Below are 21,572 nucleotides of genomic sequence, written 5' to 3' on the forward strand. Positions count from 1 at the left end.
ACCCCAAGGAACAGGAGGAGAGCTGGCTCAGAGGGGTTTTTTTAAAGAGCTGCAGGGGGAACGTGGCGCGGGGAAGCTGGTCCAAGCCGAGGGGGCTGCACGAAGAAAGCAATGAACGCGGTGACTTCACTGCACTTCCATGTCTGCGGCATGCACCTCACAGGAGGGACATCTCTGTTACCCATCTGCACGAACGACACCACGGCAGCCCATCGCCGCGCACTTCGCCGCCCCTCCGAAGCCCCCCGCCCGTCCCGCCCCGCTCCCCCATTTCCTACCCTGTCACCCCAAGCGCCTGGGAGGCTGCGGCTCCTGGCTGGGCTGGCGATGCGCCCGTGGGTTTGCAAAGGCAGGGCGCTGGCGGGGGCTGCGGCGCCTTTAAGGACGAAGGAGCCGGGGGCTGTGAGGGGGCGCAGGCGGGGAAGGGCCGGGGAAGGGGCGGCAGCGGCCACCGGCTCCAGGTTGAAGCGGGGGCGGAGCGGCGCGGCGCGCGGGGCTCTGGTCCTGCCCAGCGCCCGCCCCGCCCCGCCCCGCCCGCCGGAGAGGCCGCGGCGCCATGCGACGGCGGTGCCCGCCCGGCCCGGCCCTTGCAAGGCTCCCGGCCCCGCGCGGCCTGGGCTGGGCAGCGCGCAGAGGACGCAGCGGCGCAGGCTGCCGGCCAGGGGCCCCTGGGCCTCAGCGGGGCGCGGGACCCTAGTGGCCCCTGCGGGCGTGGCCGACGCGGGCCGGGCCTGGCGGCCGTTTCCCTCCGCTCGGGGCTGCGGGGCGGGGTCTTCCCGGCTTGCGCTGCCCGGGCGCGCCCTCGGGCCGGACTTTGCGCCAGCCAGCGCCGGCCGCTGCACTGCGAAGGGCGAGCCGCGTCCCCGCCGCGGCGCGGGGCTCTCAGCGGGCGGGCTGCGGTCGCGCGGGAGAAGCAAATGCCTTGAGCGTCTCTCCCCCGGCGCGGCGCGGGACCCTGGCACGGGGAGCCCGTACGGGCGGAGAGAGGGGCAGCTGGCCGGTTCCGTGCAGTCATGGCTTGGCCGGCGTATTGGGTGGACGAGATGCAGTGGTTTGCCCTGGTCACTCTGTTTGTGGCTGCCCTGGTCACTCTGGCCATCTACCTGGTGCAATATGCTCTGGTGGCTCTGCGGAACAGCCGGAGGAAACCGCCGTCGTCGGATGAACTTCTGCAGGGAAATGACACCCTGTTGGCCTGGGTGCTGTCTCTGAACAGCTGGAGGACCCAGTGGCAGAAAGCTTGGATAACAGCCCTGAATGCAGAAGCCAAAGTGAGAGGGGTAAGTGGCCGTCTATACTGGGGGGAAAAAATAATCGTGAAAATCTTGCACTGAAAACGACGTGGCGATCGTCTGTGATCCCATAATGTGGGCACCTGCACTTATTGCAAGTATGTGTTCCTTGAGATCGCATGGTTTTGAATGGAGATCTGTTTCCCCAGTCCTGTTTCATGGGACTGTAACCCTGTTGATTAATTTCAAATCGAAGTGAACCTGGTGAAAAGGGAGTGGGGAAATGGCTTTATAACTCTTATTCCAAAAGGATCCTATATGTAGACTTTCAAATACTGTTGTGGCTTTTGTTTCTGCATTTTTGTGTAGGTTAAAGTCCTGGAGAGTAATTTTGAAAACCGAGCCTCAGATTTTTAAGATTACAGTGTAAGGACATTATCAAGTTATTTTTCCCTTCCAAATGTTGACGTTTTACAATACTCACTGTTCCTCATAGTTGCCTTCTGGAAGCTTTAAACTAAAATCTCTTTCTTCCCACTTCCTACCAAATCAGTACGATTCCTTCCACTTTATTAAACTGTCATTCCATTAAAAAGGCAAATCTATTTTGGTAAATACATATGAATTTGAAAATGCAAGAGCCAAATTTTGCTTTCCATTACATCTGTACAAATCAGGAGTATAAAGCATCAGTGAACTGGATGTACGCTGGTGTAACTGAAAGTAGAATCTGACCCAAAGGCTTACATCTCCCCTGCAGAGCACTCTTGTGGTTGCAGAGTCTGCCACGAAAGCTAAATAAGTGTTGTCTATCCCAATAACATGCTAGAACTTCACCAGACTCTGGTTTTATTCTTATGTTTGCTAACCATGAATCAAGTCTTTTTGGGACTATGAAAAACGCTAACTGTAGAAACATTTGTTAATAAAACATATATAACGTTTACCTGATTTGATTATGTTACAGTGAATGTCATTATTTGACTCCTGCTTTGCCCTGCCCACTATTTACCATGTTTGCCAAAACAAGAAGTAAATATATGTATGGGGACACTTATTCAGAATATCTTTACCAGTGAAATCTAGAAATTTTCCTGTTCTAGCCACTATTTCCTTTAAAAAAAATATATAGAAGGGAGATGGCTAGAAGTGCAGGAGAGAGGGTGTTGCTGACCTCTCAACCAATCAAGATAGACTCTGCATATGCAATTGATAACATTGTCCTGTACCTCTGAGGTAAATAGTAGAAACTGCCTGACTTGTCACGTGACTCTAATGTCAATCATGAGCCAAAAGAAAAGGAGTACTTGTGGCACCTTAGAGACTAACAAATTTATTTGAGCATAATCATGAGCCAGACTTTTTTTCCCCTGTATAGAACTCTCAAAACTGGTCAATTCCAGCCCCTCTCATTTATGGTTTTTGAACACATTTCAGATTTTTGATGTTTACTTCTGTTTAACTTATTTTTGTTTGTCTGGCAGATCTCAGTCTTGTAGAGTGGAGCAGAATAGAGTAAAATAAGATAATGTTCAACCTTGTGTCAGTCATGCAACTTATGTTTGGATTTTATGTAAAACTTAAAAAAAATTGTCTGAATTGGCATGCACAATATTTGACCTACCTTTCTAGTCCCAGTATCTTTGTGTAAAGGACGTAAAACTTTATATATAGTATTAAAAAACAAAACTCTGGATCTGAAGGGAGGATGCAAGGGTAGGTCGGCCCACAACAACCTACTGTAATTTCCTGGACTGAAATTGAAACTTTGCTGTGTCAATGGAAATACCCAATTCTAACCATCTGGGAAATGTTATGTTTCCGAGAGTAGATTTTTATGTGTATTTTTCAGCACCATCTCCTCAAGCCAGTGTTCTTTTGTTAGCAATCTATTATTTCTAAGCAACCCGTATGTGTGTATGAAATTTAAAATTCTCCAGGCATTATTGTAAATGGGGAAGGTTGATTGGAAGTACCTTTGATTGTCCTCTTAAAATACCAGTGATGTGTGAGGAAATTATGGGTGTTATGATAAAGGATGAAGGACAGAGTTCGGCAAAAATAAATGTTTTAAGAATTGTAATGAATTGGGGACAGGTTCCAGGAGACAGAAATTAACATCACTCTGTAGGCAGACAGATACAGAAAACAACATTCTCTCTCTCACTCACACCCCCTCCCCAAAAGAGCCTCTGTAGCCTTTTCTTTTGATGAATTCGCTGCCTGACACTGCACTATGTTGTTACTCCCTCAGCTAGGTTCCCAAACGCTCAGAACAATGTCAGCATCACAACACTAATGAAATTCCTCCATGTGTACTCTTTTTTTATACCAAAGCAAAACTTAACCTGGGCAGTCTGTTAATGCAGCAGCAGCAGCCAATGAGCACACACAGCATGAGTAAAATGTAATTACTGTTGTTTCTGAAAACATGACTTCACAAAGCAGTGGATTTTAGGGATCTCTCTCTCCCCCTCTTTGTGTGTGTTACGTTTACATCATATTCTTCCTAGGTTCTGGTCAGTTTTGTAGGCGTGGGGTGTTTTTTATTTTTAATACTTTGCAGAAATATTGTTGTGTGTTTAAAGATCTTTCAAACGATTGTTTGAAAGATCTCTTCATTTTGGGATAGATCATGCAGCCAGCCGTATAACATGCTGTAGAATAGTATTCGTGTTATTAGGCTGAATCCTGAAAACAGTTGTTACTATTATTTTTAAATATTTATATTATGGTAGGTGTGAGAGAACCTTACTCATGAGAGTAGCTTCATTGAATTCAGTAGAACTACCTGCAATATGCTGAGTGCCCTCACCTCCCATTGCTGTCAAGATGAGTCAGGATCAGGCCTTATGAGAGTGAAATTCAGCACAAGTTTTCCAGGACGTTCCTTGCATTATGTAGTGGAGCATAGTGGATAAGATTAAAAATCCCTGCAATTTTATATATGAAAACTCACACTATCTGATGGTTTCAAAAACTTTAATGACAGTGTCTCTATTATTTTCAAGTGAAAATAATTTAATTAAAACGTGTTACTTGTTTCTTAGGATTCATTGTTGCTTACATTTGAAGAAGACACAACTCCTCAGCCACTGGAGCTAGCAGTTAGACGGGTTGTAAGTGTTGTAAAGTCAGCCCAAGAGAAGGTAAACTTTGTTTTCTCTTAATAGATTAAAATCGTTACTCCTTTTTAAAATACTAAGCTTTTAATAGATTAAAATCGTTACTCCTTTTTAAAATACTAAGCTTGGCAATGGACTTTCTGAGTTATGGACTGTTGTAAACCCTGTGCATGCTTATATGAGCCAATTATAAGTTTCAGAGTGTGTTTCAGGGCTGCTAGCAATTGACCACAAAACTGAGCTGCTTCTTAGTTTTATGCATCTGTCAAGGTCACATGGCCAAATGTTGTTTTCCCATTATTTCCCCCTCTCATTACTGTTAGTCTGCTTAGGGTGGGGAAGGAAAGGAACATTCTGGAGAATAAAGTACTTCTAACCGTCTCTTACTCACTTCTGTTTTGTTGATTAAAAGTTTTACTTAACTGCAACCAGATAAGAATAGGGCAAGTAGGTACAAAGTCTAAAGGTGAAATCTTGGCCCCGTTGAATTCAATGGGAATTTTGTCCTGGTCTTTAATGGGTCCGGAAAGTCACCCTAAGTAGGTATTAAGTGAGAACTAGCATATGAACACTTTTTTTTTTTTTTTTCCTTAAGGAAGCACACAACATTAAAACAAGACCGAATGTGGCCATTGGAATATGCACATTCTTTCCATGAGATGCACAAGCACAACTCTACTGACTTCAGTGGAAGTTGCATGGGGTGGCATAATTTGGACAAAATTGTAGAGGCTAATGACTAAGTTTTCAAATTTAAGTGCCTACAGTTAGGTCCCTGACACAAAATGGCCTGATTCTCACAGGTACTAAGCACCCACTCTCTTATTAATTCTCTGTTCCTATTAGTCCTGTGAACTATGCACATATGTCAGAGTAGTCTAGCTTTAGGTTCCCCGATTGTAGGTTTGTTTTTGTTTGTTTGTTTGTTTTTTAATAACAAACTCTTAGTTGAGTGGAAGGGAAGGGCCCAGATCATTTGATATGGCAGAGCTGCATTCAGAGTAAGACCTGAGTGTTTGTACACCCCTAATCCTGAGGCTAGCTGATGACTGAGCCAGTCCACAAAGTAAGTTAGGGGAGTCTTAACTCCCAGGATGTCAAGATGCCCTCCAACATCTCCTTTTTCTCCAGCAGTTGGGGCTAGGATGCTATAATGTTGTTATTATGTTGGCTTCACATTAGATTCCCCAACACGGGGGGAATCCTATAGAGGCTGGATCTGCCAGTATTATGACTGCTTTGGGCCACCACTGGATCAGATCCTTTGCTATTTAAAGTTAAGGTTGCCATGTCAACTGAAATGTGGCCCCCTTGTACAAATGAAGTATATTACTGTGTATGTGTTAACATGGACTTTAAAATGTGTATGTCTAACAGAATGTCATTGACTTGCACTAATGCCTGGGAGACCCATTACAAGTTTCTGACTTTAAAAATTAGCAAGCAAGAACAAATAGTGCATTGCAAAATGTATACCTCCTCACTTCCTCTGACAACTGTAGTCTAATTTCAAATACTTAAGATACATCATAATATTTTTAGTATTACGCTCTGCTGTTAATACTTTGAGAACTGGGGGCAGGTGTGTGTGTCTGAGAGAGAGATGATTAGTAGGGATCTACTGTAGTAGATGGCCTTACATTTCATGTGATCTTCAATGCCTAAGCAAAACAGGGTGAGCAAGGCCCTGTCTGTACTAGGGAAAACTGCTGTGCTGGGTGACTCACTTACAACATGGTAGTATTCCCAAGAGGTTAAAATCTGCTTTGGTCTTGCCTGTGTAGATGAGACCAAGACTTACAGAATCATGCTGTGGTGTTGGACCTCACCGATGATGTAGCATGATTTATGTAGCATGATTTAGAAACATAGGTTGAAATAGGCTTACCTATATGGATAGGACTAGGGGTAGCAAGAAAACAACAATTGCATTTTGCAAAAAGGTTTGAAGTTTCAACATTTGTTTTTTGTTCTGCATCAGAACCAAAGTGAGACCTTTTTTAAACTTTTAAATCAAGATTGATGTTCTTTTCTAAGAGATGTTTTAGTGCAAGCAGGAATTAATTCAACCAGGGAAGCTCTGTGGCCTGTTTTATACAGGAGGTCAGACTAGATGATTATGGTAGACCCTTCTGGCCTTAATCTCTGAATCTATATAAATATTTTTTTGTGGAACAAACATAAGATGGAGATTGGGGGATTTTGGGGAGGGGGAGGGAGAACCAGCCAGACCAGAAAAATCAATAGCCTGGTGATTAGGGCACTCCCCTGGGATGTACCTGCTCTAGAACCTGGGTCTCCCATATCCCATTTAGGCATTCATCTGGGTCTCTTGCATTTCCCTCCTTTTCTCCTTCTCCTCCTTCTCTTCCCCCCACCCCCCAAAAATACCCCAAACGAAAACATCCTGGATCTAAAAACCTTTCTGATGGGAGCTTAGTTGAGACTGATAAGTTTTGGTGTTGACAGATCTACATTTTCCAGTGAGAAACATTTTGGCGAAAAAGTCAGCTACAGATAAGACTGGGTTGAATGCTGTCTTAATCATATAGGCAGGTTTTTATGGAAATGACTTCAACCTTATCTATGAATTTCTTTACTCTTCTTGTCTTAAGACACACCCTGCATGAAATTCAAATATCTTTTGCCTCTATGCACAATAATTGTAAATTAAAGAAGGAGCCCTTTGATAGGTACTTTCTCTCCCTTTTTAAATGCACAGGGTTTTTTTTTTCTAGCAAACTCTGGTAGTTTCCTTGTAGGACATTAATTGAAAATCCAAAGAGCATTGATAGTAAATCCATGGAGAAATAAGTAGCTCTTTTGTATTGTTCTGTTCTTGGAACTGGTCTGTCCATACAAATACATTAAATTAGAATGGGAAATTCTATAATACATAACTGAAACGTTTTTTTAGGCCCACATTGCAACTTTCAACTTGAGTTTGTAACTAGTTATTAGCATCGGTGGTTCTAAATTTGGTGTGTGACCAGGCCCCACGTTATCAACGCTGTGGCAGCCAAGAGTATTTTGCCAGAGGAATGTCTGGCACATGGCTGTCTTCTTGTGCCAAACTGGTTGCCCTTATATTTATGATGGTATTAAAAGATCATCCAGAGGCCTCAGCCAAGGATCTGGGCTCCATTATGCCATGTGCTTTACAAACCTAATTTAAAAAAAACCAAAACCAATCCCTTCCTCAGAGCTCACAACTAGGATTGTGACAACTCAACAGTGGATGCAACAGAGGAATTAGAGTGAAAGGACAAAATGACAGTAAAGTAAATACATGTATGTATAATATTATGCATAAACACACTCAACACAAAAAAGAACCCCATGGTTTCTCCTCTGTGTGATTAGTCCTCCTTCCTCTCAGCTCTCTCTGCAGTAGGACATACCTGAGTGCATTAGTACATATGATGCTGGTTCTACTCTGTGAACAAGTCTACCAGGGCACTATATCTCCTACTGAGCTATTAGTGGATATCTGGCCAGAATGTTGTTGTTTTTTATTTTTGCAGTAGATCTCAGAGATCCCACTTAGGATAGGGGCCCCATTATGCCAGGCACTGTGCAAACCTAACCCAACACACTTTGTTCCTTCCTTGAAGAGTTAACATCTAAGAAATGGGTGCATTTTCCAGGAAGCAAACATGTGGGCAAACATGGTTGTAATGGCAGAAAAATGGCTGTGTGGATGCAGACTGAACCATGTGACTTGTTGCAAGTTAAGGTGACCAAAGCTCTAACCAGTTACAAAATCAATTAAAAAATATAGTTTGGACAGGGCCTAAATGTATAGAATGAAGTGATTTTTTTTTTTTTTTTTAAGAAATACTTGCATTGCTTTGCTTTACTTGGTCAGCATTTCCATCACCTGTTTCCAGAAGGCTTTTTGCTTGGCAGTAAAAGTTTTGTGGTTTGCTTTTGGTTTTTTTCCTCTTGTCTGGAACTTGGCACATAAGGATTTGGCCTAGGCAAGAGCAAGTTTTGAAATCTATTTAGTTGGTTATAAGCTACAACCAAAAGTCTCCCTCCTTTTCCTCCTTGACATTGCCTGCTTGACATATTCTTCATACCCTAAAAATTCCGCCGGGGGTGAGGGGGAGAGGAAGTGGTTTAGAGAAAGGAAAGCTTCATTTAGTGGGCTAATCAGCCATGTGATTTTTTTCAGCTGGGCTTTGCAGCCTGCCCTTGAGGGCCTTATTCAGCTACTCTGCCATTGCAACTGTGCCACTTCAGTGCTTCTGTAGGTTGCCTGGGAGAGTTGAGCAATGTTGCCAAGAGCTGGTGGCATAGAGTAGCACCATTGTAGGGGTTGGAGACTTTCAATCCCTTTTGGAGCTGACGAAGAGAGATAAGGAGCAGGTAAAGACCAGTAATGCAAAAGACAATCCGTTAGTTTTAAAACACACTTGAGGTGTTTCAGATCCATCCCATCTTCTTACTCTGAACTCCTGAGGAGAGACTCCAGATTACTGGCAGGAAAGAAACATGATCTGTGATTCACACTGCTTATTGAAGGTCACTGCCTAATAAGGTTAACCCAGGCATGTCCTTGGATGAGGTCTCTGATTTTTGTATTTCTGAGATCTGGCTGGATGAAACCGACCAGGGGTATTCTATCTGCTTCCCAAGATCCATAAACCTGGGAATCCTGGACGCCCCCATCATCTCAGGCATTGGCACTCAGCCAGACAATCCTGCTGTCAATGTAGACTTTCTCCTCAGGCCCTACGCTACCAGCACTTCCAGCTATCTTCAAGACAAAACTGACTTCCTGAGGAAACTACAATCCATCGGTGTCTAGAAAACACCCTCCTGGCCACTATGGATGTAGAAGCCCTCTACACCAACATTCCACACAAAGATAGACTACAAGCCATCAGGAACAGTATCCCTGATAATGTCACAGCAAACCTGGTGGCTGACCTTTGTGACTTTGTCCTCACCCACAACTATTTCACATTTGGGGACAATGTATACCTTCAAATCAGCGGCACTGCTATGGGTACCCGCATGGCCCCACAGTATGCTAACGTTTTTATGGCTGACTTAGAACAACGCTTCCTCAGCTCTCATGCCCTAATGCCCCTACTCTACTTGCGCTATATTGATAACATCTTCATCATCTGGACCCATGGAAAAGAAGCCCTTGAGGAATTCCACCATGATTTCAACAATTTCCATCCCACCATCAACTTCAGCCTAGACCAATCCACACAAGCGGTCCATTTCCTGGACACTACTGTACTAATAAGCGATGGTCACATAAACACCACCCTATACCGGAAACCTCCTGACCTCTGTTCCTACCTACATGTCTCCAGCTGTCACCCTGTCCACACCACATAATCCATTGTCTACAGCCAATCTCTAAAATACAACCACATTTGGTCCAACCCCTCAGACAGAGACAAACACCTACCAGATCTCTATCAAGCATTCTTAGAACTACAATACCCACCTGCTGAAGTGAAAAAACAGATTGACAGAGCCAGAAGAGTACCCAGAAATCACCTACTACAAGACAGGCCCAATAAAGAAAATAACAGAACACCACTAGCCGTCACCTTCAGCCCCCAACTAAAACCTCTCCAGTGCATCATCAAAGATTTTACAATCTATCTTGAAAAATGATCCCTCACTCTCACAGATCGTGGGAGACAGCCCCCCAACCTGAAGCAAATACTCACCAGCAACCACACAACAAAAACACTAACCCAGGAACCTATCCTTGCAACAGTGCCAACTCTGTCCACATATTTATTCAAGTGACACCACCATAGTGTCTAATCACATTAGCCATGCCATCAGGGGCTTGTTCACCTGCACATCTACCAGTGTGAGATATGCCATCATGTGCCTTGTACATTGCCCCTCTGCCATGTACATTGGCTAAACTGGACAGTCTCTATGCAAAAGAATAAATGGACACAAATCTGACATCAGGAATCATAACATTCAAAAACCGGTAGGAGAACATTTCAGCCTCTCTGGCCACTCAGTAAAAGATTTAAGGGTGACAATTTTGCAACAGAAAAGCTTCAAAAACAGACTCCAACGAGAAACTGCTGAGCTTGAATTAATATGCAAAGTAGATGTCATTAACTTGGGTTTAAATAGAGACTGGGCATGGCTGGGTCATTATACATATTGAATCTATTTCCTTAAGTTAAGTATTCTCACACCTTCTTGTCACCCGTCTAAATGGGCCATCTCAATTATCACTATGAAAGTTTTTTTTTCTCCTGCTAATAATAGCTCCTCTTAACTAATTAGCCTCTCTCAGTTTGTATGGTAACTTCCAACTTGTGTGTGTGTATATATATGTGTAAAAAATCTTGCTATATGTTCCCTTCTATGCATCCGATGAAGTGGGCTGTAGCCCATTAAAGGTTATACTCAAATACATTTGTTAGTCTCTAAGGTTTTGCCACAAGTACTCCTGTTCCTTTTGCGGATACAGACTAACACGGCTGCTACTCTGAAACTTCTAGGCTCATGTTAACCTGGAGGCTTTCTATTAGGTTCTTAATTGAGCATAAGTTTGGAGAGATTGTATGGCTGTTTTGGTTACATCTGAATCTAATAAATCTCCCTCAGCTCCAAAGCTTGATTAAATAGTGTGTTAATCTAGAGTGTAACAGTCCTGAGTTGGTGTAAAAACTGGCATTGGTATATAGATTACTTGCTGCACAGAAGAATCCCTGGTGGAGCTGACTGATTTTCGCTCTGTGATAGTATTACACCAGTCAGTATTGATTGAACAAAGTTGTGTAAATTTCCACGGAGACTGTGATTCCTCTGAATTATCTTAGGCTCTCTTGTCTACCGTGAGACTGTCTCAGGTGTCTTCTGCCTCTACTAGTACAGTTGGGCCATGCGCAGAATCCTTGGGCTAGGATTTCTGATGGTGAGGAGTGGAGATCAAATCCCTGCAGTGAATTGGTTTCTCATTTTGAGTGTGGGAAGCACTTTCTTTAGAGTGAAGAATCTATTTTTAATCGTTAACCTTCTGTGACTTAAAGAAGTGATCAGTTTGACAACTTAGACTAGATGCTCTTCAATCAACATGGCACTGAAGCTTGGTAGGACTTTATATTCCATGGTCTATGACTATTGATAGTATGGCCCTAAACCCCTCTACCCCACACTTTGTCCTCACAGGTTTCCATGATAGAAGACTTTTGCATGTGAGAGGGAAGATGGCTAGAATTCCAGTCATGGGTCTTGTGCCAAATCTGATATGGTTATAGCATAAACAGTCTTGAAAACCCTATGTTGTGGGTGCGTAAGAACCAAAGAAAGGCTTATTTTCTTTTGCCAAAATATCCACAAAGTCCTGATCAACAGAACTGTTTTGGGCAGTGAACAGCCTGATTAATTTGTGTTGTCCTTAATCAGTAAGGTTGACTATGCCACGCTCTGGGGTGTCTTCTAATTATTTTGCCAACAACCTTGCTCTGATCCAGACTAAAATCTGCCTCTGGAATAGCAGAGGTGGGCCTGAGTTAGAAGGGGGAGACAAATGCAGAGACTTCTCTGCTTGTTTGTCTGTTTGTGTCATTCAGTAAGCTGCTAGGTGAGCTCTGGGTTATTAGCTGTGAGTTGGATTCTCCCTGGCAAAGGTCAGCTGGGAATGTTTGGATACACCTTTCTTTGAGAGGGCATCCCTTGCATTGAGGATGTGTGGTGGGGCAGCTGCCCCACACAGGGAGAAGAAGGGGTTAAAAGCAGCACCAGGGAGGCTGCGCAGAAACCACTAATCAGGAAAAGGCTTATTGAGCCCACCAATAGGAAGGAAGGAAGGCTTGCTGGAGCAGCCAATCAGGGCTGGCGGGGGCCATATATAAAGGGCAGCTCAGCAGAGCAGAAAGGAGTTTCTCCCTGGAAGGCAAGGGGGGAGGACTGGCTGGCTGCCTGAAGAAGTGTCATAGATAGAGCAGTGCTGGGCAGGGGCAGCAGAGTGTGAGGGTGAGCCGCTGGCTGACCACTGCCAGGCTGGGGCCTAGCAATAAGGGCTGAGAGGGTGCTAGGGCTACGGGGGAAGTGGCCCAGGGAAAATAGGCAGCAGGTTGGAGGAGGGCAGTAGATGGCTGCTGACTATAGGGTCCCTGGGTCGGGACCCAGAGTAGCGGGCGGGCCTGGTTCACTTGCCAATGAGAAGAGCGTCCGGTATCCAGATTGCAGTTTGCCCCTGAGGCAAGGGGCTGGACCTTGGTCTGCAGTTGGCCACTGAGGCATGTGGTGGGACTAAGGACTGCTGGTCCCCCGGAAGTGGGGAGATACAGCCGGAGGATTGTGCCCAAAAGAGGACGCTATGGTGCAGGGAGCAACGTGGGTCCAAAGAGTGGAGACAGCAGTGACTGCAGGCATGATCCCACTAGCTGAAGGCAGACCATGGAGAGCTAATACCCAGGAGGGCCAGCAGGAGGCGCCACGGTTGAGAGTCCCACCCTGTTACAGGATGACAAAAGCCTTGTAGGCATTAACCCCTTGGCAAGCCTCAAGCATTTATAACCAAAGCATAGTTCTACTCCTGTGAATCTCCTGGATGTCTCCCTTTTCTCACCAGTCAGATGCTAAGACAATTTTAAGAAAAGAAGTAAGTTCTCTACATTGAAAGTTTTAGGCTGAGAATACATATTAGCAAGATTTAAAGGTAAAAATGGTTTGTATGGTCCCTGATGAGATGAAACTGTTGTGGATGAAGAAGAGAGTCCTGTCTTTCTCCGGTCACTACTCTGGGGGCAGAGTTAAGATAGTTTGGGTACCTAAGAATAAATTGGTATACCTTCAAACACTGGTTTATTGTAAATTTAACCTTAACTTTAATTTTCTGGCTTTCCAGTGGTGTGTTTTTTCTTATAAGGATTTTTATTCCTAAATTACTGATATGCCCTCAACCTTCATTAAGCTATTTATCTGGGAATAAAATTGTGTTATATAGTAGCACCTGTTTCTTTTCTTTCAAAGAAAAGGCCAGCCAATGTTATCGCTGCACTGAGAGTTTTAATAAATACGTATAGCCAGCCATCTTTAAAAACCCTAAATATATTGCTACTGGGAAGATAAGAATTTACCACTTAAAAATCCATTTCATTATGGGCTATGACCCACTCGTTTAGAGGGGGTAGGAAGAAAAGAATGTCGGAGGAGTGGGAAACATTTAGAACAATGTGTGAAGAGTGTGAGTTTATATAGTACCAGTACATAACAAGTGAATTTAATTGAAATAAAACAAAAACATGAACTAAAATAACCCTAAACCTCTTTATTTTATTTATTTAACTGCATGTTGCCACTTCTTCAAGGAGAAAAGAGTAGCTGAAATTTTATAGCTCTCTAGAGAGGTAGGAGGGAGCAAACAGAAACTGAGGCACAAGTTCCCCTACTAATTTAGCTATCTGGAGAGCCTGAGGGAAAAGTTAAAATCAGAATGAGAGATAAAATTTCTGTGAATAGTGAAAGGGAAAACTTAAAATAGTTTAGACACTCTTATTTATATAGACACATTCTCCTTAAAATAGTGTCTAAACTTGTTGAATTAAAACTACAAATCTGCAAATATTCGTCTGTGATGGAGCTTGAAATTAACAGTTTTGTTTTTTTGTTTGTTTACTTAATAGTTTGTGGCTCAGAACCACTGTTGTTGATTACAACTCAGGGGATAAGAGAAGATTTGTTAGCTGAAAAGAACCAGAGCTAGAAGATAAGAACACTGTTTAATGTGTAAATTCACCATACAAATACTGGCTATTTTAGCTTTAATTCCATTGAGACAAGGTACAGAATGAAAAGATGGAGCACCCATTCCAGGGGGTGTAGAACTAAGCAGGCCTGACTTTCACATTTTAGGATAAAGGAAACAGTTTTATTACCTGTGTAGGTAACTGTATACACATTAGACCTCCTAGAAGGAATGACCTTTTATAAAGAAATTTCTCAGTCTTTGAAAGAAGTGTTATGATGTTTCTGTTTGAAGCAGAATGAAACCAAGGACTTCTGGGCTGAGTCTGAGAGAGATAAGCAAATTGAGTGTATTTGTTTATTTGGCTTGCTGTTTATTTTAAACTGTTTTTTTTATTTATTTTTATTATGGAGTTGTGCTAGTGACCCTATGGACTATATAACCAACTGTTGAAATAGGTAATGAAAATAAGAATTGTAAATCAATTCTCAAGAAAACAGACTTTTTTGGAGCTTGGGGGAAAGAGAGGGAAATGGTCACTCTCATTACCACTACAAAAGTTATTTTTCCTCCCTTGGTATCCTACTGTTAATTGAATTGTCTCATTAGACTGACCTCACACTTTTCATGTATTTATACCTGCTCCTGTATTTTCCACTCCATGCATCTGATGAAGTGGGTTCTAGCCCACGGAAGCTTATGCCCAGATAAATTTGTTAGTCTCTAAGGTGCCACAAAGACTCCTTGTTGTTTCTCCTCTTAAGAATATTTTTGAGGTGGTGGAAAGGGACTGTAGGGGAAATATTGGTTGGACTTTACTCATGGTTAAGGCTAGGCCTTAATGGATTGGCCCTGAGGCCATTAATAATAGAAATGTAGGGCTGGAAGGGAAATTTGAGAGGTTATCTAGTCCAGCCCCCTGCCCTGAGGCAGGACTAAGTATACCTAGACCAGCGTTTTCTCCAATGCAGCCACCATGGTCACGGGTGGCCAGCAGGGGAATTTTCTGTGCCCACAATAGCCGCCTGGGCAGAGATGGAGGGTAGGGTTGACATCCCTCTAGGATTGTCCTGGAGTCTTCAGGAATTAAAGATTAATATTTAATTAAATAGTATGTCATGAGATGAAACCTCCAGGAATACATCTAGCCAGAATTGGCAACCCTAGTGGAGGGAGGCAAAGCAGTGGTCCGTCCCTGCAGCACCCAGCTGTTGCTCCTGGCTGCCTTGGTGTTTGCTGGCACCGCCAGCAGGGGATCAGCACACTGCACCACGCAACCTCCCAGAGGCTCCAGGCAGCGCCTCTGCAGACACATGGGGGTCCAGTGTGCGCGCCCATCAAGCTTTGGGCTTCAGGGCCTGGGCTCTGGCTCTGGGCTTTAGCCTGGGGCGATGGAGCTTGGGCTTGGAAAAATTGTCAGAGCGGCCACCAGCAAGGGTTGCTGGCCACACTCTGAGGTCACCAAAAAATTGTTCTGAGAACCCCTGAATCTAGGCCATCCCTGACATGTATTTTTTCTAATCTGTTCTTAAAAATCTCCAATGATGGGATTCAGTTACCTCCATTGGAAACCTTTTCCAGTGCTTAATTACCCTTACAGTTAGAAAGTATTTTCCTAATATCTAATTAAATCAAAGTAAACAATCAATTTGTAAGCATCTTGGGATGTGAATTGGGACAGAATGTATTTATTTATTTAGGCCTTGCTTGTGTGCAGGAGTTGCACCAGTTTGTCTTAAACTTTGTTTTTAAACCTGTTCCTGTCCTTTCCATGATTTGATCTATGGAGCCCTCGAGATGAAGTGCATCAAAGGAGAGACTGATGTTTAGAGCCCTGCATGGATACAAAATTTGTATTCGCATCCGATCTGCAAAAATGATCCATGGCTATCCACAGCCGTGGATACGGATACCTGTGGATATAAAGCAGATATCTGTGGATTTCCAGGGTTCTTCTGATGTTGGTTAAGACATTAAGAGCTGTCATGTTTTCTCTCCCACATTCTTCCAGAGGATACATTGATTTACTTAAAAAACTTAAGCTCTGATTGCAGAGCAGATGAGTAGGTAACAAATTCTATTTGTGTGCTTTAATAGTATACTTAAAATGTTCCTATGAAACAAATCCTGAATCAGAAATTGATGACTTCATGCTGAAATTGAAATTGATGACTTCATGCTGAGTTAGTGTACTTGCTAATTATAAGAGCGTGACTGTGATGTCTATACACTTAAGATTGCTGATGTGATTCTACCTCCTTAGTGAATTATTTTCTTTATCTGGGGCTCCTCTGCGTTGTGAAACGTGTACTGCAAGTTATTTGAATGTAGAAAGTCAATTCCTGAACCAAATTGGCTTTGGGGAGGAGGCAGGATGAGATTTTGCATTTATAGGTATATAAATAAAGTTACTGTTCATAAAAGCAAATGTACTGGCTACCTTGGGTTAAGCAGCAAGATGTATTGCAGGCAGGCAGGCACTGCACAAGCTTTGTCTTTTGAATATTCACCCCAAACTCTACCAATGCACTTCAGTACTAAATTTCAACACCTTTTCTGGTTCAACCAAAGATCTCTTAAGTCAAGGAGGCTAATTATGCCAAATTATATGATGGCTTTTTGTTTTGTTCGCAAACAGGGAAACTAGGATGATGGAACAAAATTCATCTTTGTGATAGCAGCGTGCCAAAATGACACGTTGCTTTTGTGGAATTTCACAAAAGTGACTTCATTATTTTATTCGGACCATTTTGTGACCCAGAAATCTTAATGTCTTGTGAAACTTTCACAAGATGGCTAGTTTTACATCAAAATATGAAAAAATGGAGTCCCATCATGTTTTGATGGGAAAATGTGATCTTTGAGTAAAATTTTGCTTTTTTTTTTTTTTTTTTTTTTTTTTTTAAGTTTGTGGGTGTGGAGAATGTTTGACAGTCAAGGAATTTACTTGGAGCGTTTGATTGTGTCAAAACCTCCAATTTTCGAGAAAGGTAGTGGCTGTAAATGCTTTAAACTACAGTCAGGATTTGAACTTTGGTCTCCAGAAACGAAAGTCTAGTGTCCTTGTCTCCTGCATTTTTGAACTTCGTAATTTTTCTAACTGATCAAGGTAGAAAGTTCCTTGAATGAAAAATTGATTTATTTTATTTATTCCCCGCTAGGTGGTTTCTTGTAATGTAGTGGGAGACTCCATTCAATTTATTGTTCATGTGTCACATACTTCACCTACTACCACAGAATGTCAGTCGTACAGTGTGAAACTGTCTCCACTTCACTTACAGGTAACCTTTTTTTTAATGATATCCCTTGCTAAATATTATATTCAGATCCAAAAAGACTAATTGGACCAATTTTTTTACATATACTGTAGTCAAACTGAAAGATTGTTTTAACTTTTGAACCTCATAGTTACAAAATGCTTAAATATTTGTTAGCGCAGTCCACAAAAGTTGTTGTTGTTGTTTTTAAGGTACTTTTGTCCCAATTCTTTGTATAATTAAAACTAAATATTTGTGAAGACAATTCAAATAAATAATATTGCATTTATAATTGTGGACCATGAAAATATTTTTTTTTAAATGAGTCTGACTTTTATCAGTGCCCTAGGCCAGTGATTCTCAACCAGGGGTCTGGCCACAAGCAGGTTTCAGGGCCAGCATTAGTTTCACTGGGGCCCAAGGCAGAAAGCCAAAGCCATACCACATGGGGCTGAAGCCAAAGCCTGCGCAACGTAGTTTCGCAGAGGCATCTGTGTCATGGGGCCCCAAGCAATTGCCGTGCTTGGTACCCCTTAATGCCAGCCCTGTCTTTTATATGTAGAAAACCAGTTGTTGTGGCACAGGTGGGCCATGGAGGTTTTTATCGTATGTTGGGCAGCAGGGGCTCGGGGGGGGGGGAGGGGGAATGGAGACCCCCTCGCCTAGGCTATACTCACAGGATACGCTAAAAGGTGAAATAATTTCTTATGTTCTTCTTAGACCACCTATCATCTGAGATTTATGAAATTAAATGCTGGTATCACTCTGACTTCAGTGATACTGCACTTGTTTACAGCAGTGATGAGCTTCGTCCCGTGCTTCTCTTAAAAGATATTCACAAGTCTGCAGGTGACAAAAACTAACCTCTGTCATTTCAACAGCTGGAACTCTATCTGAAAGAGAAAGGAGAAGACATTGAAGTTGTGTGGTCCTTCCTTAATGCTCCTGAAACTAATATTAAAATCCAGCCAACAGCAGTGCAGGAGGTCAGTCAGTAAGTTTTTTATTTTTATTTGTTTGTCTGTCTTAACCAGTCCTCTAAAACAAAACTAAAGGACATATTTTGACTCCCCTCTTAAGCACAGTAGCATCCCACATGGATACTAAAATGTTAAATCTAGGTTAAGGTAGAGTTGACCAGTTTTGTGAGAGAAATCTTTTGTTGGGTCATTGGTTTAATCCAAATCTTAAAGGATGAAAAAAATTCCTGCTTCTTAAATTATTTCTCAAAGCATTTTTGGACATCTGTAATAAGTGTCCCAGTCCAAAATAATTTTTTAAGTCACTGTTTGGATCACTTGCATTAGTATTAGAAGAGGACGACCTTTAGTCATTTGTCAAGTTGACTCTGAAATGTTTGGCGGTGGCAGGGTAGGGACTAAGCATCTTAAGGGTTTCCATAGTGCTAAGCACTTGACTTGTGCTTTCTGGTTTGCATATGTTATCTTTCAAGTTACAAATGAATTTTCTCATTATTTGGGACCTTCCTCTCTTCACTCCGCTTTGTATTTATCAGATTAGAGAAATTGTACCTTAACAATGAGAAATGGTTCTCTTTTGTGTCCTGCACTCTAAAGTGTGTAGTGTTTTTTCCCCGTTTTAAAAAGTTGACTTCAGTGCATGTTAGAGCTTCTACTGATGAGTTGTATTGACTGAATGATGACCTGAGGGCAGGGGGAGCGGGGGCTATTTAATTTTATTATCATGGATATACAACTAAACGTATTAAAAACTGATGTATAACAAATCATTCTTCAGAACACTTTAAAAAAACCCAACAGATTTATTTTGCATGTGTGGCAGCCTAAATGACCTTAATCACTGGGAATGTCGACTAATATCCATGTATTAAACAGTCACTAAGTACTTATTGACAGGTCATAATGTCTCTGAAACAGTGTGCCTGTTGCATTAAAAACTCTGCTTTTTGAAAAGTGCTTGACTGTGGATTTACAAGTGTAGTTACTTAGATCTTACACCCAATGCAATGTAACTAAAGGCTTCATTCTCTTTTTAACATTAATGGGACCTGAGTATGCATCTTACAGTTCTAGAGCTGAAAACCCCTAAAATACTGACATTTGTAAATGAACTACAATTTGGAAATTGTTTCGGCTCCTTCATTTAAATGACATTTTCCCCTGTTCCTTATTTTTTTTTAAGTAAATACTTTTACATGCAAAAATAATAATAATCCTCACTTAAAGAACTTATCTTCACAGTGCTGCACACAAACGTCAGTTAAACTGGATGAAATAAAAAGATTCCAGTTTACACTGACAAAAGCTGGATCACTCTGAATCACACTTGGCACGCTGTACTTGGCTGACTCTTAGTGTTGCGGCTGATATGGCCTTGCATAGAAACTGCACTACCCAGTCACAAAAATAATATTTTACAGTTGGGAACGACAGTTCTAGCATATTCTAAAAATGACGTGTTAAAGGTTCTTCAAGTAACTTATTCAGATGTAGTCTTAATGTTTTTTGGTTTTGTTTTTTTAATGTGTCCTGTGTTGAATTCCAAAAAGAGGGTTGAATGTAAACGTTTACAATTGAAGATGGGGCACAGATAATGGAGTTCAAGTTTTTTCAAACATTATATTCTACTTGAAGCCAACAAGGAAGTGGAATATAACTTTTGAAAAAACTTTTATATAAACCTAATTCCCTCACCATCCCAAATGTCCATGACATTGGGTATCCGTCTTTCCAAGCCTTTACATTTGGAACTAAATTTGGGTGAGTGGAGGCTTTTTGTTTTAAGTGAACTGCTTCACACATGGACATGAAAGCATCAGGCTAAATGTCAATGAGTATCAGGCCAATTATAACAATTGGCATAACTTAGTTCATAGCAAACTTACAGCTGGTTGAAAATTTGAAAAATTCCAACCAACATTTTCCATCAGACTAAATTTTCATTGATAGTGGGCAGTGAGCAGGGGTGGGGGGAACACCCAAAAAGAGGGGGGGGGGTGTTTTTTGGGGGGAGGAGAATGGAGGTGGTTCAAGCAGGTATAACACAGGTTTGTTATCTATGCACTTACCAAATTGATAAGGTGACACTGCCAAAGTGGGCACTGGAAGTTTAATTGTAGCAGTCTTTTGGGGTATTTTTTAAAATATTGGATCACAACAACATGCAGCTTATAGAAATATGGCCCCTTAAGTAGGTTACAAGAGAGAAGCTGCAGTACAACATGAGAAAAATAAGGTTGAAGGGTGGAGCGTGCTTTATATGAACAATATCTATAGATCTTCGAAAAGAAAAGGAGGACTTGTGGCACCTTAGAGGCTAACAAATTTATCTGAGCATAAGCTTTCGTGAGCTACAGCTCACTTCATCGGATGCATCTAAATTTGTTCGTCTCTAAGGTGCCACAAGTCCTCCTTTTCTTTTTGCGGATACAGACTAACACGGCTGCTACTCTGAAACCTATACATCTTCAGAGTGTGGCATCATAAAGCGGGTAGTGAAACAAGATTTATATACATTGCAGATTGGGATTGTTCAAACACACCTAATACTACCCCTCCACAAGTTGGTCCCTTCTTGACCACTGACTTTAAATTTATTAGGCCTGTGGTGAAGATTTGGTTGTCACTTGCACGAGCGCAGGAATATCGCATTAACTTGTGCTAGTTCTAAAACACAGTGTAGGTTTGCAAAATGAAGTGGTCAATCCTGTGATATGCTGAGCATTCTTGGCTCGCATCAAAGTTGTTGAGAGCTGATGGAGCTCAGTCAGAATGTTTCAGGAGACGCTCATCATCTGCCAGGATTAGGCCTTTCATCCCCATTGTGATGATCATCTTGAGTTGCGCTAGTGAGTTGTTGGGATATTTCTGCCAGGAATGCAGCTAAATAACTTGGCTTCTGCAACAGGACCTGGTTAATATCCATTTTTTGGTCTCTATCTTGTTGCCAGAGAATGTGAGTCCTCCGATTGCGTACAAAATGGCTGTGCATTCCCACCTGACCACAGCACACATCAAGATACTCTTTCCATCTTACTGTAAGAATCCGGAGACATGAATGTTTCATATAAGACTCCGTAAATTGGCTCCATTCCTTTAAAAGTTATGGTCTGTAACAGTATAATCTTTCTAAATGAGATGTCAGTTTGAGACACTCCTCTATATATTTTCATCTGTAGGTATTCTCTGTCATGTAGGTCTATGCAGTGTCTCCATCTCTGTACATTAAAAATTGAACCTCTTCTAGATTCTCCCTGGACCACTTCCAGTGCTCTTGAATT

At 42.2% G+C, this 21,572-nt stretch overlaps 1 protein-coding gene across 1 annotated transcript in view; it reads left to right on the forward strand.

The window, feature by feature from the left end:
- Positions 1–530: 530 nt before the first annotated feature.
- Positions 531–21,572, forward strand: part of C2CD2 (C2 calcium dependent domain containing 2) — a 54,137-nt gene continuing 33,095 nt past the window's right edge. Inside the window, exons 1-4 of the mRNA XM_073359954.2 lie at positions 531–1,280; positions 4,283–4,381; positions 17,216–17,335; positions 18,193–18,297. Coding sequence (XP_073216055.1) covers positions 1,014–1,280; positions 4,283–4,381; positions 17,216–17,335; positions 18,193–18,297 — 591 coding nt within the window. The 5' untranslated portion in view covers positions 531–1,013. The remainder of the gene's footprint in view (positions 1,281–4,282; positions 4,382–17,215; positions 17,336–18,192; positions 18,298–21,572) is intronic.

Source organism: Lepidochelys kempii, chromosome 1 (assembly GCF_965140285.1).
Source record: "Lepidochelys kempii isolate rLepKem1 chromosome 1, rLepKem1.hap1, whole genome shotgun sequence".
Lineage (NCBI taxonomy): Eukaryota > Metazoa > Chordata > Testudines > Cheloniidae > Lepidochelys > Lepidochelys kempii.